We start from the raw sequence: 25,283 nt of genomic DNA, 5'->3' as shown, positions 1-25,283 counted from the left end.
GCTCCAGGTGCCTCAGTATATATATAGTGAGTAATTATATAATTTTGGTGATGAAGGGTACAACAAGTTCTGTGCCTTTAACTGAATTCAAGTCCAGTTCTTTAACCTTTACGCCACCTACTGCCCAGCAAATGAATAAGTGAGGAGGTTTTGATTGCGCTGCAGCGAAAGAGCCGAACCAGGCTACACGAGGGGCACGACCGGGTGCAGAGGTTTTCCATCCGTCACATCGACTTTGAGCCGTATCAGCTGAAGGCATGGTTTAATAATAAGCAAATGGTGACAACCATTCATCTTCTGCAGCTGTGCCAGAGCAGAAGTACAAAAGACCCGGTAAGTTGGTGATGTTCTGAACATGAATAAAGCACATGAAGGTAAACCCTGACAGTCTCCTCCTGTTTACTTCATTCCAGAGGTTATGTGAGAACGGCGGCCCAGGAAAGTGTGCCGCGTGTTGTTATTCTATCGTCTTCTCAAAGATGCTCTTGTCAGGTGCCTCACCTGCTTCCACAGCCGTCACGGTGATGTTGTGCCACCCCGCAGTTTCCCTGTCCAGGATCTTCCCCAGTGTGATGGCACCCGTCACGGTGTCGATGTTGAATATCTTCTCCTGATCCGTGACCCGGTCAATAGCGTACCTGGAGGAAAAGTAGGAGGAAGCCACAGGCATTAGAGTTCTCTCCGTGTTTCAGAGGATGGAGAAGAGGCCTCGGATGGTCCCTGGAAAGGAATTGGAAAATTTAAAAAGAAAATAAATGAAAAAAAAAAACACACTGGTTACTGAACTTAGAAACACAATTGGAACTGAAAGTTTGTTCGTAACTCATTTTTGTTCGTAACCCAATTCACTTTTACCTTCTGTATTACAAAAAATAAACAGAAACGAAGCAACAGAAATAAAAGTATTTATTTCCTGGTTTGAAATTATTTCTTTTTTTTATTTAAAAATGAAATAAAAATAAAAGAAAAATAAAAATGTATGCTAACAAAGGCATCCTGCCAAAACACATTTATGTTGTGAATATTAGAACTTTTCTGGTTAGCCACTGTGTGCTCTATAATTAAAACAAAAAAAAAAATCCTTGGAGAGCTTTAAACATTTTTATGAACTTCAAGATAGATTGATATTATAACTTATATTGAATAGCAAAATACACACACACACACACATTTTCAGAACCGCTTGTCCCATACGGGGTCACGGGGAACCGGAGCCTACCCGGGAACACAGGGGCGTAAGGCCAGAGGGGGAGGGAACACACCCAGGACGGGACACCAGTCCGTCGCAAGGCACCCCAAGCGGGACTTGAACCCCAGACCCACCGGACAGCAGGACTGTGGTCCAACCCACTGCGCCACCGCAACCCCATTGAATAGCAAAATAAAGAAGGAAAATATTTTATTTCCACAAACTCCTATTCACTGCCGATGGTTGTTCATCAGTTCATCAGTTCATCCTATAAATGTGCTTTGATGCTCATCTTGTTACTGATCACTGACACACAGCTGTAAACACTGGATGTAAGTGTCCTGGTATTCTCTTTGGGTGCTTTTTTCCGCCACCTGTCTACTTTATGGATAAACACAGGTCCTATTTTTTTCCTATTTTTTTATGTCTGGGGGGCCAGACATAAATGTTAGAGAAAAATAAGAATTTAAGAAAACTAAATAAAAAAAGACTGTAAAATGTTCGTATTTTGAAAACTTGAGGACCCAATGTACACATTTAGCCTGTGAATCCTATCGTGACTATTATTTAAGCTTACCTTTTTCTTTCTTTTTTTGACACCTGTAGAAGTTATACACACAACAGCCAGGAGAAAGATGAGAAAAAATTCATAATGAACTGATTCATTGATGAACTTGATTTATTCTGAAATAACTTTCATTCCAAACATCTTAGCTGTTTATATAAAGCTGCCTCATTTTGATGTGAACATCAGCACAGCTTGTCATAACGGACATGATATCATGTGTAACAATGATTCAGTTTAATAAATCTGACATTTAAATTAGAAACGAGGCCTTTAAGAAATATTTATATTCACTCGCAGAAACATTTATTTTATTATGTATCTATTACGTAGTTTATTATTTTCTACTTGTATGGCAACCCCAACACGTGAGCGGATGTGGCAGGAAGGTTAGCAGCTGAGGCTCCACGGCACTTCTGATGCTTTTATAAAATTAAATACCCAGCATAACATTGCTTCTAATAATACTGCTATCACTTTCACTTTTTTTAATGTATGTCTATTAAGCTGCTGCGACACTGTACACAGAAATAAAGAATGGGTGACAGATCTCTTCCCATAATCCCAAGTACATTCAGCGAGTCTAATAATTACCTTCTTTGTGATTTACACCGGACCACCTAGAACAAAGGAAAAAAAAAAAAATATATATATATATATATATAAAACTGGACAGAAAAATGAAAAATAAAAAAATGGAAAACAAAATGAGGGGAGAATTCCAATGAGGTGGAGGCCAGAACAAACAGGCACAGGTTCTTTGCTGGACCGGAAGACCCCCCTCCGGTCCGATTGGTGACGGGGCCATTTCACACAGCGGCTAAGCGAACCCCCACCGGTTATCCCAGCTTTGCTCCCCCGGTTTGCGGCACGCGGCCCCGTTGGAGTGCTGTGGTGTGAGCGATGGAGCCGTGGGTGGCTGGGGAGGGCGCCCATTGCCGTGGCGCCATCCAATAGAGATGATTAAAGCGGTGCCGGCAGGCAAGGCCTGGCGCCAGGCAGGCGGACTGGGCACTGGGTGGCACTTTATTACACCTGGAGCTTTTTCTCCTCAGCTTCATGCATTTTTAATGGAGGTAATTTGCACACAGCCCAGGCGTGCCACTCCGCAATCTACGCCTGGCAGTTTTTAAAAATAATAATAATTATTGTTGTTTTCTTTAGTTTTATGAAACGCCTGTGTGAAATGACTGGATGCAGAAAGATCAGCAGCGGCAGCAATATCATTTCGCAAAAGTCAGAGAGACTGAAACATAAAGAGGAAAATGAAATGCAGAGTGATCCGATCGGAGGAAAAAATGAAGCAAGGCAACGTGTGCTTTATGCAGCATTAATCATACGCTTGGATCCTCTTCCTGAAATTGTTTAAGGTGAACATGTCAAAAGTAGGAACAAAGTCTTGACACTGAGGAGTCATTTTCCCACCCTCAGCAGCCAATGGAATAAATTTTGCACTATGCAGAAGCATAGCTCCACCCAGCTTGCAGACTACATCGTGAGTCAGATAAATAAGAAATTAAAAATAAATATATATATACATAAATAAGATAAATAAATACTACACATTGTACATGACTCAACTGAACCTCCAGACAGCCATGGGACCATAGTCTCGCTCTACATCTCCATGATCTGATCTTCAAGTCTCAATTTCATCCTAACTAGGTGTTTTCCGCTGCCCATCTCTGAAAGGTCACAGATCACAATCAGGAGTCAGTTTGAACGTAACTGTTTTTTGAGCACAGTATTATGTTAACAGAAGAAAAAAAAAACATATAGAGAACACAGTCAATGTGGTTCACGGGTCGCGGATGCTAATTGAGAGGGTGTCGAACTCCCACGCTTCTCTCCCTGCCTGAGCCGGAAAGGACCGCTTCTTGAAGAGGCCAGAACAGGCCACAGATGTGCAAATCACAGCGGTGCCGGGCAGTTTCTGGGGCGAGGAACGGAGTCAGTCTAACTGAGAGGGCGACAAGCCAGGCTGGGTTTGTATACCGCTTGTTTATTCACTTGGTCATGTGTGTATTTCAGAAGTGTACTTTTTCTGTAGGAGGTAACGGGGCTTTCAGCAGAGCAACGGCTTAGCGACACCCCTCGACGGTTAACGCCCATAGCATCGACCCCCTACACTGCGTCTCCGCAGCTATGTGGTGAAGTGCAATTTTGCCAGGTTCAGTTCTCTTGAGTGATGCAAGATAGAGAAAAGGAGGATCTCGTACGGCGGAGATTCCGAAGAAAATGATGCTTTGGGAAACACACCAGAACTGTAGGCTGGATCGGAAACGACCGTCTTCATCAGTACAATTGGTCTTTTTCCACTGAGTGCACTAGCACAGGCTCAGGTTTTTCTTTTTTTTACTTTCAGGAATCTGTCATCAGCACACGATTGCGAATCAGCTCGGGATCTCGAAACAAAAAAAAAACATTTGACCCATTCCCGACAGTTAGTTTTTTCCACCTCCAGTACAAATGGATGACTGGATGAATGAGTGGATGAGTGGAGGAATGGATTTACAGAGTCTAAGGACTAAGCTGTGGACTCTGAGGATGGAGCCCCCTATTGGTCAGAGCAATCGTGTCATCGTGCCTGGTACCGAGAGAATCCCCGCAGCTGCAGTTTGCACCAGGGCCAGGAGTGGGCACCACGCCACGGATGGGACTACTTGTTGGCCAGGGACTCAAAAGGAGAAACGGGATACCTATTGTGGGATGGTGGTCATTGAATGTACCCTGTGTATGCTACATACACTTTACACCCCTCAACCTGATGCTATAGAAATAATGCATAAATTAATGAAAAAGTTGCTTTAAAATGAATGAATGAATGAATCTAATGCTTTCTGGAAAGTTTAATCTATTTGTCTGTATAAATACAAATATGTGTCTTCATGTCACACAAAATGTAAAAAATATTTACATATGCTTGTTTCGTAGATTGAGGGTTAGTGTTCTGAAACACTGAAATATGTTATTTAAGATGTACTGTTATGAAAGCTTTCACAGTCCTGAAGACTTTTCCAAGGCATTTCTTATTATAGCAATAGATGTTATCTTCGAAATAGGCCAAAAGATGCTTTTGTGTAGACAGAATGTGTAAAAATGTACTATGTCTTGGTGAACAAAACTGCAGAACATAATCAAAAAGTATCTATAATGTAAGCATCCTGACTTCATGCATGTCAGATATATGTAGCTTAATATAATTTGTCTGCAATACTAATAGTGAAGCTTTATCTGCTAATAATGATATATTTATATATACCGTATATATATTTATTTATTTAATATAATGAGTATCAATGTTATGGACACTGCCTACGAATGGTTACTAGGTAGCCCAGCTTTGGTCACCAAGCAGCTTAGCCAAAAGTGAAGAAAAGTGCTTTTGTGCACAGTTCATGCTCCAAACACAGTGTAAAGCCATTTAATGTATTCCTGTTGAATTCTGTGACAGTTTTATGGCTGTATTACTCCTCACCCGTCAACAATATTAATAAATATACAGACAGATTGTGGTAGTTGTAAATAAGCAGTCAGTACTGAGGTGACAAAGTGCCCACGATGGGAAGGTGCACAATACTGATGGAAACTGTGGAAATTGCTACTATGGTCTCTACGTGTTGACTTTGTGTCAAGATCAACCCCGTGCCATCTTTTAACATTCTGAATTGTTTTATGTTTTCAAATAATTGTTTTCTGTCTGTAGCTGCCCCTTTACGCACATGGAAGTACTTTGATTGGTGATGAAATGGCCAGAAGACCGGGATCCTTAATGGTCCACTGAGCAGCTTCCCCGACCTCAATGATGCGTTCGTCATGCAATTTAAAGAGACGGGGCCCTGAGAGTGCCCTGGGCCCTGAGCTAACCCAACGGGCACACCTTGGGTCTGTGGAGAGCGCCAGCCCAGTGTGGGCCCCCGGGGCGGCCCCTGTTTTACCTCGAGTACTGAGTCATTCTGAGGGTCTCGCGTAGCTGCCTGTCGAGGCCTGTCCCAACCCATATTCTGATGCTCATCACACAGACTCCAATTGTGACCGGGTTTAAATAATTCACTACGAACATCAAATAACTGCAGGACTCCAAAAGAGCCAAGTCCTTCATAAGATACTTTGTGCTCATGACAAAATTTGGACATCTTAGTCCAAAGCAACATACAAGGCGGGATATTCTGCTCTAAAGTCCCTATAATCATTTATGCATCGATACAGCAGAACAGCATATCACATATTCATATACACACACACACACACATTTTCTGAACCGCTTGTCCCATATGGGGTCACGGGGAACCGGAGCCTACCCGGCAACACAGGGCGTAAGGCCGGAGGGGGAGGGGACACACCCAGGACAGGACGCCAGTCCATCGCAGGGCACCCCAAGCAGGACTCGAACCCCAGACCCGCTGGAGAGCAGGACCCGGTCCAACCCACTGCGCCACCACGCCCCCTACATATTCATATATTAAAGCCAAAATAAGTTTCCCCAAAGGCGTATCTTTGGGAGGAAGTCCAGACCAACATTAGGTGAATTCCAAATGCCATACAGACAGAGGTCGAGTTGAACTTATGTCTTATTGCTTCAATCACACTAGTTCCATTACTATTTATGCAATAGTGTTATATTGTAGTAACCACCTGCTATATCAGCAGTAGTTGGAAGCACGGAGAACATATGTAATTGTACCACAACATGTTTGAAACACATTGTCAGACATACAGGGAGATATGGAAGAACACTTTCATCAGAATGGAGGAGGGCAAAATAAACTACAATCACGGTTATATGAGATATAGATAAAGACACATCATTAAACCAGAACACAGAAACTCAACGACTACGAACATTTAAAGACAAGGAACTAGATCAAATGAATTGCACAGAAACACACAAAACTTAACTGCAGTGCATTGTGGGAACACAGAACATGCTTTACCATCAGCTCTACAGTATTTTGTGTTATATTTTGATGCATGGAAGTCACTTTCTGCAGCATACCTGATGGGGGCATTTTCCATGTCAGGGTCCACGGCAGTCACGATGCCCACCAGTGCCCCCACCCTGGCATCCTCCTGCACCTCCATCACAGCTCCCTCTGGTGGGCGGAAGAGAGGTGGCTCATCTGCGTCGGACACGCTAACCCGGACAATGGTCTGGTCGCGAAAGGAGCCCAGGTCCACAAAGCGCGGATCCACATGCTTGTTGATGGCTTCCACCACAACGTTGTGGGTCCGCTTGCTCTCATAGTCCAGAGGCTGGGCAGTGGCGTGAGAGAGAATACCTATCAATGCGGGTTCAAGCTTCACCTCTGCTCCTACAGTAACAGCTCAGACAGGAAATCACCCATCCTTGTATTTTGTATGTAAATCAGATGTTAATTACAGCACCAAGCTTTGGCCCCCAATGATCATAATTTGAGGGGGTGTCACATCTAAACAGGTTATACAAGGGGTTTTCATGCTAAAAGCAGTGCCCATGTCGCAGAGTAAACCACTATAGTGACATACCCAAGAGCCCCAGTAAACTCTCCAAAGCTCGGCACTGAACAACACATTTGGCAAATAAAAATTCCAGGCACTTTGATGAACCGTAAGAGCTGCACTTTCGGAGTTAAGGACCGATGACCAAAACACGTTAATGGAGCGCTTTCACGTCTAAAGGCTGTGACCGTCCTTGTAGGGTCCCGCTTACCATGGAGCTTTAAAAGCCCACCTTTACAGTTTATCTCGGTGCTCCTGAACGCAGTTCACAACTCTTTGTTAAAAGGCAATAAAACAGCCTATATATCACATTAAGTGGGATTCTAAACGGAGGATATAATCATGGTGGCTGCAGAAAAGAACTACAGTGCTGGGTTTAATAATTTTCCTGGCAAAAAAGAGAAAACCAAAGAAAATCTAATTTTGCTCGGCTTTTTTCGTGTTTAAATACTCAAAGGCACCCAGAAACAGACACACACATTTAATCTTCTGAGAGATCAAAACTGTTTAAGCTGTCACTGCCACTTTCAATGAAAGTCAATGGCCTTTGTCTGAGTGCGGACAGTGCGAAATCAAAGGTGTTTTCAAATTGAATTGTGAGAGTAAATCGTCAGAACTTGTATTTAAGTATTTAAGACGGCCTACAGGAAGGACACTGCTCTCTTAGCGACGTGCTTAATTCTGAAGTGCTTAAGTGATACATCCAGGTGTATCAGTTACTTTGGATAAACACTGTCTAATGATGAACTAATGAAGGCGCAGCCATTAGATGGTATTTTAAGAATGCAGGACCACCACCCCCCCCCCCCAAAGTCCACACACACACCTTCTGGATGGTGATGACTGCCTCCTGCGTCTCCCCGTCGGTGGCCACGCGGAACAGCTCTCCGCCCTCCTCGTCACGGATCAAGTACGTCATGTCCGTGTTCTCCCCCATGTCGGCGTCTGTGGCCATCACCCGGCCCACCGGGGTGCCCACCGCCGCACTCTCGGACACGGAGAACTGGTACATCTCTAAAGGGGAGGTCATAAAGGCTGGTTTGGTGTCTCACTTCAGGGCCAGTACAGGCCAGAATCCATTTGCTGAATTGTCCCCAGCCAGCAAATGACAGCCATCCCCTGCTGCCAGTATGACAGTATATATAGTGGTTAAATATAGTGTAAATAAAGTGAAAAGTGAACTATTGAGCCACAGCAGAAAGCAATAATGACTTACACTTTTTAAATGCTATATTTGACTTTACTTCCCAAAGATTACCACTATATCACTTAAAGGATTTCCTAATGTAAATCAAACAGAATAATGACAGCTGATTTTGCATCTACTCTAATTTATACATTTAGATATTTGTATTTATTAATTTAGTTCACTCTGTAATGTACAACTTTGGGTATACAATTGAAGACATGTATATTTTCATTGTTCAAGGCCTCTGATTATACACACGCACTTTCTGAACCGCTTGTCCAATACAGGGTCGCAGGGAACCAGAGCCTAACCCAGCAACTCAGGACATAAGGCTGGAGGGGGAGGGGACACACCCAGGACGGGACGCCAGTCCGATGGAAGGCACCCCAAGGGGAACTCGAACCCCAGACCCACCGGAGAGCAGGACCCGGTCCAACCCACTGCGCTACCGTGCCCCCCGCCTCTGATTATAAGCAATCTGAAATATGTTTTCACTACCTGATTAAATACCAATTAAATTAGTTGACAAAAAACATGTTATTTGTGTCATTAAGCCTAACAACAGATGATGTACCAAAAAGAGAAAACATGCAACTGCGAATGTTGCTGTGTGTGCATGTGCGCATGTGTGTGTTTACTTGTATTATTGGAAGTATTTCTATTAGCCCTTTTTGATCATTTGAACTGTGATGTGCTTCAGTTTTTCTCTGTCATTGTCTCCTGTCCATTTGTTTGTCGGGCAAATAAATAAACCCAACTACCCTGCCATAAGTGTGTTCTCTTTTTAGTGGCTGGCATAAAAATCCATTATTACTGACTATTAATCACTAATAGCCCATAGTAAAACAACATAACTGTGGGTGTCCTTTTACTGCCCACACAAAAGACGCTATCAATTCTGTACTAATTACACCTGAAATAGCAACACAAATCAGCTTCGTGGTATTAAACTTTTTTCTGGGTCTCACAGGCAGTAGTACAGCTGAGAGAAGTGGATCTGTTTTGAGAAATCCTCAAAAAGCATCTTTGCCATGGCAGCATCCTTTGCAACTTTTATAACTGTTGTCATAATAACAGTGATATGGACCAAAAAAAAACCTGCATCCTCATAGCATTTTACTCGTGCAACCAGTCTTGACGTTCTCACAGAATGAAGGCCACAAGTCTTCGTTAAAAATGAAAAAATGAATAAATTTTAAATCGTGCATGCTCATGTTCAATTTCCGCCTACGTTCAGAAAACTGCGACCTAGGAAAATAAACAGAAGCACAAGGTTGAGCTTAATAATTTCCCCAAATATATGTGACCTTTTCTTTTGTTTACTGATCTCTTGGAAAAAAACGTGATGACCTCTCCTGCCAAGCCTGACCACCCTGAACTGATAACAAAAGAGCACTGAAAACACTGGCACTAAATAGAGAGTAAGTGAGAATGTGTTGTCTGTGCGGTGCTGTTGGAAGAAGCGAGGGAAGAGAAATAAATAAAATAAAACAGTGATACAGAACAATCTAGGCTGAAATAGCGTGCATCTCCACTGTAATAAAAGTAATGTTGTTTCGCGCACAAGGGAGTGCAAGCGAGGCAAGACAAATGCGTTGAGGAACCTCTGGAGAAAATCACAAATGTCCGAGATTTTATTTTTCCAGGCACTGAGTAAACAGATACGTTTTCTCAGGTGATTGCTGACACGTGTGCTGGGATATAAAAAAAATGCTTTCCATTTGTTTAGGGTGACATATTTATTGAGAGCTACTCCGTCTAGAATCAAAGTCCGTTTCTTCAGACTCGACAAATTACTTCCAGGTGGAGAACATGCCACGTCTCTGAGTGTCAAGAGCAGGGCATATTAGTTTTCGGAAAAAACAAGAGACAAGCATGAGTTTGTTGCATTCTTTTCTGGTAATTCTTTTAAACGTACTTCCTTGATGGAGGAGTAGTTTAACCCCTGCTGTAATACCTGTCGCTTCTATTTTAAGGGATCTTGTTGTGTAACTTTTTTATATTACACCTGTGCTGAGAATCACTCACTCTGTGGGAAGCGTGGAGGGTTGTCGTTGACGTCAGTGATCACTATGGTCACTGTGGTCGACCCGGAGAGACCACCCATTTGGCCGGCCATGTCAGTTGCCTTGATGACCAACTCATATCGGTCCTGGGTCTCTCGGTCCAGGTCAGCCACTGCGGTCCGGATCACTCCTAGGAAGAGACAGAAAAAAAATGGAAAGATCAATTAATCAGTCACCCTTTGCATAATCGCACGTCTTTTCAGCGCCTGCACAAATTGCTTTAACTGCCTTATTTATTTGTTGATTTCAACAATTCTCATATTATTAGAAACATGAATGTGGAAATGGCAAAAAGCCAGGGAAAAATAGTTCCTTTCAAAAATTGGTAGGAGAGAAGGACTTGGAAAAGAGTTCCCTCCAAAATTTTGAAAGTAATAGTACGTATACTGAAATCCCCAATTCAGTTTCTTCAGTTGTTTCACTTAGTTATTTCAGTGCTGTCAGTGCTGAAGGCATTGTGAATGTGGAAATGAAAAGTTTTTGAAAATCATTCCAAAATCAGGGAAAAAACAAGTTCTTCAAAGACGAAAAACGTAATCATGCATGTGCACGGCCATCTCCCTTCCTATTCGGTTTCCTCAGTTATTTCATTTGATTCTTGCAATGCTGCACATAAAATTACATGCATTAATAAATCTGGAAGTAAAGAGAGTGAGAGTCTTTGGAGTGTCGTCTAAAGTGTAGAAAGAAATACAATGTTAGACAATGATTTCCCTCCAAAATGTGGAAAGAAGATCTTTAAAAAGTTCCCTCCAAGTGCTGGCGCCTTGGTTTATGCCAGTATGTATAATTCAGAGGACACTCACGCAAATGTCAGTTCTATTAAGTACTAGGCTGTCAAACTCGACACCCGTAGCCAGGGCTCAGAGTTGACATTTGACATTATGTGCGAGTGTAGCTGGCAAACGATGGCAAAGCGGAAAGACGAGGGAAGAACAGAATCACTGTGAAGGGAGTTAATTAAATTATTTGCTAAATTGGACGGTCACGGTCACCTGAACAATTTTCACAGGGAGCAGTGCAGTCCCTGATGGTGCAACAGCATGGGACTAATGCAGTTGTCTGGGAGATTTGGAAACATCCACCCATGCATTTCAGACCACTGTGTTTCTGTTTGTTCCCTGATATTCCAACTGTTGCAAGGATAGGAAGATTAAATCAGGTTATGTTAATACAAAGCCTGACTTTAGATACAAATTCACGTTCAGTGGACCTGTGTAGCATTAAAGGTGGCAGATACTATCTTGTGATCAGTAACAAAAGCAATAATAAATTTTTTAAATTGTTATGAAACTGTCAGTTTTGTTCTCTTGTATTCTCTGTGATACCTTTTGTGTATTCAGACATAAAAGTTTGATGGCAGCATACAACTTCTTTTATTACATCTGAACAGGTGATGAGACTAGCTGTAGTCTGCTAGTCAGATACTAACTAAATTACCAAGCACCTTGGATTAAATTCCACACATGTCTACCTGGGTGGTATTTTTTTTCTCTGTGGGCTGCTGTGGTGTCCTAAGTGTGCATCTCAGATTCATTCTTCCTCACAATTCTTATCATGTAGATCTCAACATCTCTGTTGTAGAAGACTATCGCCCATCACCAGGAAAGTACAGAACTGAAGAACTATAACATATGTTAGAACTAGAGTCATATGAAAAATGAGGGAAAATATGAAATACTGACCCCCAGCTGCACAGGGTCACACAAAACCAAAATCTGAGACAGCGGTATATAAAAACTGGTACACTTTGGCTCACAGAACCAGCCTTTGGCTAAATATAGTCATATTTTAGCCTGTTATGTTGCAATTTTTTAAGCTTTACATACCTCGCATAATGTTTATCACATCTTAAATTGTAACTGTTGGGGACATCATTCTATTGTGATTTAAAGTAACCCACAGTTAAAACAGTCACATTTTAAAGTCTGTACTGTATTTAGATTTTCTGTACTGTTCAAATAAAAAATTTTGTGAAATAATTTTGGCAAAAAGAAAAAAATTGTCATATGCTGGCTTAACTGCTTGCAGTAGCTTGCAACATTGGTGTTTTTGTCATTATTCGGTGCTGCTTTATAACTGGTAAAATACTGGCCACAAAAAAGGGAACCACAAATATGACCACCTCTGGATTTCAACTGCTTAACTCTTGCACTATGCCTTGGGAACAAAAGCAGACAGGCCCACAACTGGTGATCTGGGAAAGGGACAACTCTTAATTAATTAACGCTCCAGATCCCACTGAAACAAGCCAGAAAAAAACCCTCAAAAAGAGATCATGAAAAGTTCAGTCATTCCCCCCAGGGGTTCTCCTTCTATACGACCTGTAAGTCTGGAGTCTTCCTCTGCTGTGAATTTGTACTGGATCAACAAACAGTACTTAATGCACACAAGCAACCCCACTGTGTACTACAAACACAAAAAGACCCACGCATGATGCAAAGGAGGAATGAAGCAGGTACCATTAGCATTGTGCTCCTTTGTTCCTCCACAATGCTGCCACAGCTTCCACTGCTTGCTCAGGGTAAATATCGAGGGATGAGAAGAATACCAAATGTGCACTAGTGACTCATTTATCAAATTAAAGGCCGAAGTGATATAAGGAGGCAGTGCAGTATTACCTATTGTACACATTACAAAAAAATGTACAAAACCATTTCCCAAGTCACAAGAGGGAAAACAGAGGACTGGTGTTTACTGTTCCAGCATGGAGAAACTCAGGGACAAATAATGGTTGAGAAAACATTTGCACGGTGTGGGTTTTCTCTCAACAAGCAGGAAGACATTCGGCATTCCACTGCAGGGGCAGTTCTGCAGTACTGGGGTGGTGAGACTTACCTGTCTGGCTGTCCACAGTGAAGAACTTCTCTCCGTCCAACACGCTGTACACCACCCTTGCGCTGCTGCCATATGTTGGGTCGTCTGCATCAGATGCCGTTACCTTCATCACTGACGTGCCTGTGGGAGCAGCTACCATCAGTCAGTCATCCCACTCTTCTCCAAGGGGCAAGACCATTAACTCATCACCTCCTGTACCAGATGGAGCAACGACTACCATCTAACTGTTCGAATCTACTGAACAAGGCAACAACTATCAACTTATCATCCTGATGTAATTCATGGGGTAAAGACCAGCATCTAAGCATCCAACTGTACCCAATAGTGCAACGACCATCATCTTCTCAATCCATGATCCCTCACGGGGCAAAGAACATCATGTAATAATCTCACAGTAAACCAATATAAACTACAATCAGCTCATCATTCCACTAAACCACTTGGGCATCTACCATCAGTTCAGTACCCCTCTCTATCGCAAGGAGAAACTATCATTATTCACCACTCCACTGGGTCCCACGTGAGAGAGTCATTCAGTACAGCATCACTTTGTGCCCTGCATGGCAACTAAAATCTACTGACCATCCTATTTCATTCCATGTCTCACAACTCCACTGCTTTCCATTGGCAACAAATTTACATGAATAACCCTTCAATACCACAAGGGAAAACTACTGTCAGAACACCATCCTTCTACACCACTCAGCAAACATGTTATCATGAAAACGTGTAAAAATTAAGGCTGTGTACAATACCTGGAAATGGGTGGACAGGTACATAATTCTGTGCATTAAAAATGAACTTCTTTGGACTGCTTTTGGGTAAATTTTGGGCCACATGGAGTATGTAGAGAAAAACAACAGATTACATTTCTTTTTCAGTAGTCATTTCAATATAATCAAGATTTTCCCATCTCCACCAAGGAGGAGAAAACTTTTAATCATGACTGATTACGAATAAAAATTCTCACCACATACTCTGGGCAACAAAATCATTTAGTTTTTATTGAGCGAGGTAGACATTGATTAAATATACTGTTCTATTTTCCCGTTCACAGGTAACAGTGAGCAGGCTTGCATTTATATTTCAGAGTGAATAGGACATATTTACATTTAGATAGTCACACACATTTGTGTCTCCATGTTACTCAAAACTTACAGCCAATCGCCCATGAAGCTCAGCAGACCAGAGTCCTGGGGTAGTAGCTTTGTAACTGCTTAAACACCCTCTTCGCAGAATAAAACTGCAGCAGCATCTCGGTTGGGTGGGCCGATAGCGCTCAAGGACGGAGCGGCTGCCCCTTCGCCCACGACGTGGCCTGCGCAGTCTGTAATTACTGACAGCTGGTGCTGTCCGCAAAGGTCACAGCTGCAGCTTTCCCAGAGACCTGTCATGCTACTTTCCAGCGACATGATAGTTCCAAGGTAATTACGCTAATTAAAGGGATGTGTCAGAATGCTGTTTGTTTCCTGTCATGGCCTGGGGGTCCCTGGGGGCAGAGGGGAGTTTGGGGAGGTTGAAAGTTTAAGGGAGGTAGACGGGAAGATATACAGGGTGTCATCATTAAAGTGAACAAACCTTTATCTCCAGATCCTGTGATGGGTGGTTGTCTGTTGATCATACTCCCCTATGGTCCGAAACATGCTCCACTCCTCTCTCTCTCTCTCTCTCTCTCTCTCTCTCTCTCTCTCTCTCTCACACACAAACACACACTTATCACCCTATCTCATTTACACTCACATATGCATACATTGTACAGTATAATACAGACAATGAGATGGTCAGGATATCCAGATATGAAGACCATATAATATTTCAGGCAAAGGTCCTTCATCACCTATGTGAAGAAGAGCTGTCAAAAATATTTTCTATAGACATATATTACTTTTTCATCGATTTATGCAGCGTTTGGAGGCATATCTTTCTTTAGAAGTAAATATAACATGAACCAAAATCATTAATAATGCCAGGATCTCATAGCCACTTCTCATTTGGCCATTATGACTGGTCTTGCTGTTTTCTGTGAGTTATTCTTTTTCCCAAGGCAAACCTATAACTGCTTGAAATATGTTAACACCCCTTCCCCCTCAAGCAGGAGGGCCTGTCCTGAAAGATTTTAAATCAGACATTTACAGGCCCATGCTACTGGTAAATCAGTACCCATGATGATGAGATGGATCCGATGTACCTGCATGGAAGTACAAGAATTCATGAGTCAGAAGGAGAGTTGCAGTACATCTGAATAACCTCTTGTGTAATTAATATGTAACAATTGTGAGGAGTGATCAGGAATGCTTCATAAGAAGTAGATTATACAAAGAAGTTACTTGTCACATGGCTAAAGTCAGAACTCCGGAGGGAAATGCAGACTTGGCCATAGGATGGATTATATTTTTATGCTTACATATCCAGCTACATAAAAACTAAGCCTTCATTCATTAATGCAATGCAGGGTGCTGATGTGGGGCAAAACCAGTTAATCCAGCCCAGTCCTTTCTATACTGTCCTTCATTTATAGCTCCTTCTAGTATATTCTGTGTGTGTTTCATGGTCCCTTTGTTAATTGCAGTAAGGAATATGCCAAGACAACTATGCATTATTCATCTTCCAACATGTCATTGACTCTCCCAGTCCCGTCCAGAGCAAGCTCATTACAGATTAAAAATGGGACACATAATCTGTATAATTTTTTATTATTATTAAAACGGACAGTTGTTCATTCTGCACACCTACTGGTAACAGGAAAGTCATTCCTTTTTATGGGATTACTTTCTTATCTTAATTTTCCCTAGGTAATAATCTTAGCAGTTTTGAGGTGCAGGAGTTTGCAATGGATGAAAGGCCTATATAAATGCAAATTTTTTTTTTTTTGGAGTTCATATTAAAAACTCCAGCCCACCGTAAAGTGTGGCCTTGAGTTTCATAAGCAGTCATTAGTTACTTGTTGGTGTATTTGTCTCTGGAAGTAGAACAGTTTATGGGTCTTTCTAATAAAGTTCTCATTTTGATTCTATTATAATTACAGTACTGCTGAAAAATGATCTCTATTCCAAGGGGGCGAAAAAAGAAATAACTTACATTCTGAAATGAGGCACATAACTATTCCAGATTTTTAAAATGTTTTCAGGCCCAAATACCTATGAAACAAAATCTAGCTTCTAGTCCAAATATTTTTAATTAGGATTAGATTTATTTTGTGTAAAAAAATATTTGATTTTCTTTCTGTGCCACATATAGGAGCAGCAGGTTTTGTGGTGGTTAAAACTGTTTTTGGATTGTCCCTCCTGCTGCCGTACCATTCGCAAAGAATATGTAAATAATTATAAGTACTATGATGTACAAACATTATGAGCTGCCTTGAATAAACTATAAAATAAATTAATAAAAAACAAAGCAGAAAAAATCTGCTAATTTGGTGCAGCCTCCACTAGTATGCCTACATGAAAACAGGTGGGGAAAAGGCACATTGATGCAGTTCAATCCAATAATGTGCACCTTCCAAAAGTAAGTCAATGCATCAAACAAAAACCACTGTTTCATTGCATAACAGTAACTTCCCAAATTTACAACTGAGGTTTGGGTACACAGCAATTTTGATGAAACTGCCAGAAAACATATTTCGTCTTTCATCAATTTACACTCACAGCAAGATTCTTTGTTCCTGTTTGATTGAAAACATTATCAATGCAATGCAATTACTTTGTATTTTGATTATTTGAATGCACTCTACAGTAATTTGTAGCATATTAAACACATTTTTATTTATTTTGTATTTACCTCCATTAAGGTATTGGATGCAATTTATTAACTGAGTGATTGTACTTACCCAAGCATCTCAAACCTGGGTGTAATACCCTAGTGGAAAGTATTTACCCCAAATTAATAACACTATGCATAAATGAGTAAATCGATGAAAGATGGTTTTGTAATATTGCAGGTCAAAGGAACCAATAAATAAAGGCCAGTAATAAAAATGACAATGTGCTGTAAAACCAAGCTGGTTATGGGTGCTTGGCTTTGCTCTTTTCACCAGACTTTGTACATTCAGAAGTTAACACTTGTGCAGAAGAACTCACATGAGGACAAGGAAACCAGTCGGACTTAAGATTTTTACAGTGCTGCTCGGACGGCCTAGGTGAGCCACATCAGTAGCTATCAGCGCAGAACCAGCTGTTGAGCCTTTCTGGGCTTTATCCCATGTTCTCGTTGACCACGTCTTGCATCCGTCTCTGTGGCAGTACCCATTAGCTGCGAACGCCCCCCCCCCCCCACCCCCAATTTTATTTATTTATTTATTTATTTATTTATTTATTTATCATATGTGCTTTTGGGGGCTTCACGCAGCACTTACCAGGTGGCTCCTGAAACAGAAAAGCCCCCTGATGTGAATAATTGTGTGTGCAGCTCTCGGCATCACCATGGCTGAAAATATGTCTCACACATATGGCACATTAAGCCTGCATTTTAAACAAGACAGGCTGGCCAAAGTCATGTTTATTCATCTAAGATACAGTAGGAGCAGCTATTTGAATAAAGAATGAGGAGTGTTAACATAGACTGAATGAACTGAAACAAAGGATGACTGTGACTGATGTAAGTATAATGTCCATTCTAATAAATTAAGACTCCTGGACACAGGCATTATCTTCAAAACTTTTAAAAGACCCAGACCACCGCAACCCTCCGCTGGACTATGAATGGATGAATTGGGAATAAATCAGAATTTATTTTATTTATGTTTGACCCATAAGTAGCTTAACTAAGAAAATTCAGTACATCTGGAAATCAAGGAGGTGAACATTTTTTCTTTTATCTTTGCAGGCAACTGGCACAAATACATACACATTTTAATTATTCCACTTGATTTAACTGCACTGAAAGGAAAAAATCTTCTCTCCAGGATACAACAGAACTTTTACTGCATTTCAGGTTAAAGAAATGCACTTTTTTAAATGGCTTCTGTGAGAATAGCTGACAGTGTAATGCCAGCAAAGCAACACTGTTTTGCACTTTAAATCCCTGCTTGTTTTTACATACTAGAACTATAACTGTATAAAACTATATATTTGAGAGTCTTAGCACTTCACCATGGATAAAAACAGATTCTGTGCTGTACTGTCAGTAAGCTGAGGTTCAAACTGTACCCATCCCGTAAATCCTGCGGCGTTAAATGCAAGAGGCCTGATGGAGTCGTCATTACCCTTCAGTGGCTATGAAATCTTAAATGCTTATATAACCAGTCTGTATGAATTTATAAAAGTTATACATGCATTGATTTTTACAACCACTACGTCAGGGTCACAGTGCTATGGAACCGATGGGTGTACCTTGCATGGGTGGAAAGCCCTGAGAGGACGTGTAGCAGGTGGCAGGGTTTTAGAGCTATGGCTTTGCAATGTGGAGGTGCTCAGTTTAATCCCCACTTCTGCTGTAGGACCCTTGATCAAGGCACATACCCTGAATTGACACAGTATAAATGACTCAACTGTACAAATGGGTCATTGCAAGCAGCTTAACATACAAATCTAACACTGCAAGTCACCCAGGACAAAGGCGTCGGTGAGAGAATAGTTAACAATAATATTTATAATTGTAAAACACCTGCTGGATAATTTCCATCATTGGGGGGATGTTTGCAATGGCCCCAACAGTAAAGTCGGCATTCGAGATCATGGATGCTGATTTTACACAGTGGTACAGAAGCAATACCCTTGATAATCTTCCTCTCCCTAATCCTCGCAGACACAAAATGAGCAGTATTTTTTTTTCTTTTTTTTTTGGAGGATGTATTTCTCCCCCAGTACAGACGGGAGCATCTGCTAAGGACATAAAAACGTACAGCATTTGGGACTGTGATTAACAACCCTTGGAATGGGACATCACAGAGCTGCGATTACTTCCAGCTGGAGCAAACGCTATCAGAGCAAATGCAAGGAATCTAGTGCTCTGCATTGGACTGGCGGTGTTTTATTCATTGAAACGGCAGATGCTAAGAGATTTTGGAGGGAAAAGAAAAAATGTAGGCGGAGCATATTGGGAAGCCCAACCTTATCCCCATTCTGGCCCACTTCCCCCATTTCTATTATGGCTTGTCACTTAACCATGCTCTTCTCCTGACATAAATTACGGGCCCTGGCGTTGTTTTACACATCTGACAACGTCCATTTGCTGTAGAAACAGTTGTTGTAGATTAGCAGTGACGGGTGTGTCATAAAAAATACATTAAAGACGAGCTTCCCAGACTGAAGCCATAAAGCCTGCTGGCCAGCGAGTCACCCCCCACCATTCGATTTAGCCATTGTCTCGGTTGAGATGGTTTGATTGTTCTGGGATGATGTTGCCAAAAATGCACTGACATCAATAAGGACTCCATGCTGATGTGTATCTATAAAAAATAATAATAAAGGTATACTTTGCATATCTTATAACCCAGTCATGACAACACACAAGGTTCCTGCAATGAACAAGACGTCTCCTAACGGTTCTTTTAGTCACTTTGTTATAAGTTTGCAGTATATTATAATTATTATTGTAAAAACCACTAAAAAATCCAGACTCAAAATGACTACATGAGCAGGGGACCCTGTGTTAAATGATTGATGACAAAAATGAATAAAAAATTAGAGAATAGATTGCAATGCATCTTGATTAACCTCTAATACACGCAAAGTTATAGAAGCAACACATATACATAAAATGTTTCCATGACTAATGTTCGGTGAAAAAATCCTTTTTTTCCAGTAGAAGACACCGCACTTTTCTCAAAAGGCATTTCTGATGGATGTCAAAACTAAGCTTATCATCCATCCAAATCCCACAATATTTTTATGTGGTAACTATTCACAGCAGATATAATTCCAGGTGCACACAACTGACAAAAAAAAAGATTTGGAAAATTCACCTTATTCTTATCTGAATTCAATACCAGTCTTAGATTACACAAAGAAGGCTGAATGCCTTTAAAATATGGACAAGTTATGACAGTAAATTCTGTCCCTCGAAAGAATGCCATGAAGGTATTAAGATTTCTGGCAAAACAGTCCCACAACAGGGTGTTACCTGGGTGCTTGTCATCTCCCTGTATCAAAGTAAACTGTGAAATGATTATCAATGATATATGAACAGAGGAAGCAAGTAACATGGGGTTTCAAGCCATTTCATTGCAATCAAAGGTCCCTGGATTGAATTCTCACACCTGCTCTAGTACCCCTGATCAATGTACGTACCGTGAACTGATACAGTAAAAATGATCCGTCTGTACAAATCGGTAAATCAGTGCAAGAGTATAAACCAGACATTAAGTTAATATCATAACTTATATAGACAAATCTGCTGCAGATTAACTTTTTATTGAATAGATGTTCATGGTTTGCTTCTCCCAATGGCAGTATGACATGAAGCTGTGTTACGTGAACTGTGTCAGAAGAAGGGGAACGAGACACGAGAGGCTGATGCGGAAATCACAAGCGTTGGTCAATATTACTGTCAAAATGGGTAGCTGTTGGGTATTTGTACCTTCCTGAGTAATGTAAAGCAGCAAGCAGCTCACTGTTTTTGTGTTTCACAATAACTTCCTGGTTGATGCACTTCGTACAGAGCCGTCTGCTGTTTTGCGGTTTTCTGAATCTGAACACAACGCAGGACTCAGACAGAAGTAGCTCACCGGAGTTTTGGGTGGTTTTCATTTTGGCCTCGATCCTGCTGGCGAGCACAGGATGCTCTGCCAACAAGGATATGAATTCTCACACTGAGGGCGAATTTTACCCTCACATCATTACACAGTTTGTGTAGTGGTCTGGCTTTGCTTAGCAACAGTGACACAGCACGAAGAAATATACTCTTCAGCTAGGAGCGCATCTGAAAATTAAGCAGAAGGCTGATATTGATCCCCTTTGGCTGCAGTGGAACCCATGAATGGAACTGTACCCTAGGTCAAGAGTTCCTCGCTGAGTGCGGAAACGGTAGCCCACAAGGCATGGCTGCTGTCAGGGTTGAATGGCGTCATGCAGATGACTATTTGGGTAGGTGTGAGAATCAAAAAAGTAAAAAGCTACGTTATCCATTCGACTTCATGATCAGTGACAGTGAACATCTGACCTTTGTTCAAGAACACATCTTAGACTTGGTGGAAAATTTCACTCCCATTTTGGCACTACTACACCTCCCTACTTTATATTGACTGTATACTTAATCAAAGTATTGACTTCACTGCTTTTGATACACATTAATTTCACAATCCTCCACCAATTACACAAAAAAGTCATACAAAAAGGTACAGACAAAATAAAGATGACACTTATAAAAGGACTGTGCTGAAATACACATCTGGCAGATGAGGAGAAGAAAACAAAAAGGAAGTAAACTGGAAGAAAAACAAGTACCAGTGGCTGAAGGCTAATGGTGCTTTGGACTGAATAGCACGTACATAAATGACTTTTAAGTGCGCAATGATGCCAATCTTTATAGTCTGAAGATCAACATTTATAAAAGGAGAGGATGATTTGAATGGATGGGGAGAGAGGAGATGGGATTCATAATGAGTACAGTTGAAATTCTAGGTCTATCATGACGCTCTGGATTGAGGAGTAGGTATAATGGCGGAATAAAGCACCCCCCCCCACCCGCCTCCCAATCAAAATGTCAATTTATGTGCAGTTTTATTTAATGGCCTGAGGGCAGGCCGCACCAATGGCTTCCATGGAGCCCAGCACTTGGGGCGAGATGGCTCAATTACCGCCTGGGGCCCCAGAGGAGTCTGCCACATTTTGATGTGCCTTCACTGATGATTGTTTAAGAAGCAATGTCGTGAAAAGGAGGATTTGTGTTTGCCTGGACCACAGCGGGTGGCTGGAACTCCTGGCAGGCTCCCTTGGCACAGGAGCCCTCGTCCACGGGACACTATGATTCACACCTTAAATCCCACACTGCTGCTCATTCAGGAAAGATGTAAAAGCCCGGGAGTCTTCTCTTTAAAAGTTATTTCTTCTCCAGTTCCGCTCTTTCTCATCTCTCAGCGCCCCACATAAAAAATTTGGAGGGGAAAAAAAAAAAAAAAATGACTGCACTATCAAAGCTAATGGTCTGCTTACTGATAGTTTGTGTGCGCCGCTGCTACAATTTCTGCAAGGATGTCCCTTTCCACAAATATTTAATCAAGTCTTCTCTTATTTAATGAGGATTCTTTAAATATTTATTTGCTTACTTCATTTTTTTTGCCACCGTTTTGTTTGCAGATGGTTGGTATAGCAATTTCCAAAGCACCTGGTTACCCCATGTTCTTCAGGGCGAGCCATCACTCTGATTTCGCAAGCAGGTGTGTTGGGTGGCACCGTAAACAGCCGCTAATACGTCCTCCACATCTTGGATTCAATGGCAGAATCTCAAAACCAGCAGAAAAGTTTATTCCCCTTAAAAAAAGAAGTCTACACAATAAAAAAATATTTTAAAAATGCATGGCATTACCACTGGAGTATGCAAGACAATATTAATCTGAAGTGTGTTCACTTACTTTTCACACAGCTCATTATCAGTAAATTGCCATAACAACATCTGTGTGGCGGCTGCAGCTCCGGACAAAGAGGGATAGAAATATCAAATCACTGAAGTGCCAGTCATTTTAAAATACATTTGTCCCTTAAATGAATATTTATATACCACACATGCCTCTCTAATCATACTGAAAAAAAAAAAAAAAAAAAAAAAAATTCTTTCTTAAAGTGTTTAATTGCTAATGCACATTTTGGTGCTGGTCAAACGACCTCTACCCATCATGCCAAGGGCACTGCATGTTTAAATTCTGAGGGGGCAACATATTTTGGACCTGTGACCCAGCTCTGAGCAGGGTATATTAATGCTTTGCAGAATATATGTGTGGTGAATCACGAGTTTCCCTTGAATGCATAGAAATTCCCATTGGGCTATTAAATACAGAGTAATTCCAGGGGACCAGGAGGCTTACAGACTAATTCTATCTAATTGTAAAGCTTTTAGCTACATTTTTGTGACCCGACACACTGTGCACGCTGCTTTTAGAATGATTCACGGCTGTCTTCAGGTCACGGTGCCTCTTAGCATCTCACCTTTAGAGTCTATGGTATTATGTCCTTATTGGTATTTTGCAGTTCAAGCTTATGTTCTCTATGATGCAAAAAAAAAAAAAAAGACACTGCAAAGTGGGATAATAATGACAAATGATAAAGAACTAGACAGCTTGAGAAAAGGAACAGCAGCAATTGTCGCATCGGTACAATTCACGCTCTTTGAGAAATCCAGACCGAAGTCATAGGTTAAGCAAAGAACTGACAAAATAATGTTCTGTTTTATTTTACAGAAACAATGTTTGTTATTTATTAATTTAGCCAATGCTTTTCTCCAGAGTATTTTAGTGCTAAGCCACTGAATTATGCATTTGCACAGCTGGGTAATTTTTACTGTACCAATTCAGGGTGACTACCTGTAATGTCCAGATGTAAAACGAACATGGATGTATTTTATTGTACTGTCCGGACACAGATGTAAAGTGCAATGATCCCAACCGCGGAGTGTAAATACAAGTGCACAGTGCTAACAGGGAATTAAAGTGCATGGGTGATACTACACAGAGTAGAGAGACACACAGACGGTGTTATACAGTAAGTGAAATAGTGATGCGTAAACAGCGCTCATACAATGAGGCGTGGCAAATACAGGGTGATGCACAGGATCTGGACAGAGTCACGATGGACTGGCGTAGACAGGATAGGAGCTCGGCACTAGAACAGTAACGTGAGAAACCGGATCAGTGAACAAGAGCCACTAGATAATCGCAGTAAAGAGCTTCATCAAGAATCCACAAACTATTGCAGTGACTTCAACCCCTTTGTAGGGCTGGGAACTGATCATTAATTGACAGCAGATGTGTTGGCTTAATTACGTGGATTTGGAATTACATGGTGGTGCTTCTGGGGACCTCTGGGCTTTCGCACGCTGGGGTCGTGACACTATCTTGTTCAAGGGTACTACAGCAGGCGGCAGGATGTGAACTATTGTCATTGTATAATAATAATAATAATAATAATAATAATAATACATTATATGACTTCATTTAGCAGATGTATTTCTACAAAGTGACTTTCAATGAACTCTATATATTGTTATCAGCCCGCACACCTTATTTACCGCGGTGACTTACACCGATAGATACATTACTTACACTGGGTCACTCATACATACATCAGTGGAACACACTTTCTCTGTCACCCACACACTGTGGTTGACCATCCAGCTGAACAGGATGTCTTTTGATTCCAGGAAACTGGAGCTAATAATAATAATAATAATAATAATAATAATAATAATAATAATGCCTAAAGAAGTAATAAAGAGCAACTTTTTTATTTTGGCAATGGGGATTGATTAGATTTGCTGTAACATATTCAGCATTTTCCAAAATAGCAAACTGAAGAAAACCGAAAAAATGCAACAGCATGAGAATCACGAGTGATCTGTTCCACAGTTCTTAACAAAAACTCCCTTTGCACAACAGCCATGTTCTCTTTCGTGATGTTAATCTACTGTAACTGTCAGAGTTATATACCTGTGTGCTGTGTTGCAACTTTTTCTCTAAATGTGCAACTTCACCACCTTTTCTGCCCCCCTTTTGAATCAATATCCTTACATATTTTATATCAAACGTGGAATAGCCACAGTGGGTGTGCTGTCTGTCTGATGATTCTCAATTTATTTCTGCTTGCAATGCAAGATTCTGGGACAAGCGCAAGGCCTAAATATTTAAACCTCTACAATGGTCTGGTGTGGTTGGAACAAGGAAGGAGATGGCTCCTTGTGAAATATTAATGGTGCAGCATTTTCTGACACTCTCAAAACCAGAGTGAGCCAACATAAATACCTAGAAAGACTTTAAACCACTACACATTTTAAACATCAATAATTTGTCATAGAATAAATCAAGCATTGTCA

General features: G+C 41.1%; 1 protein-coding gene across 1 annotated transcript in view; it reads right to left on the bottom strand.

Annotated features, from left to right (window-relative positions):
* cdh22 (cadherin 22) overlaps nt 1-25,283 on the bottom strand; it is a 90,732-nt gene that overhangs the window by 45,456 nt on the left and 19,993 nt on the right. The window contains exons 3-7 of the mRNA XM_018755729.1: nt 13,326-13,445; nt 10,450-10,617; nt 8,059-8,246; nt 6,751-7,007; nt 502-638 (exon numbers count right to left, since the gene is read on the bottom strand). Coding sequence (XP_018611245.1) covers nt 502-638; nt 6,751-7,007; nt 8,059-8,246; nt 10,450-10,617; nt 13,326-13,445 — 870 coding nt within the window. The remainder of the gene's footprint in view (nt 1-501; nt 639-6,750; nt 7,008-8,058; nt 8,247-10,449; nt 10,618-13,325; nt 13,446-25,283) is intronic.

This window comes from Scleropages formosus, chromosome 24 (assembly GCF_900964775.1).
Source record: "Scleropages formosus chromosome 24, fSclFor1.1, whole genome shotgun sequence".
Taxonomy (NCBI): Eukaryota; Metazoa; Chordata; class Actinopteri; order Osteoglossiformes; family Osteoglossidae; genus Scleropages; species Scleropages formosus.
Note: the sequence above shows the minus strand (reverse complement) of the source record. Positions and strands in the feature narration are given on the sequence as shown.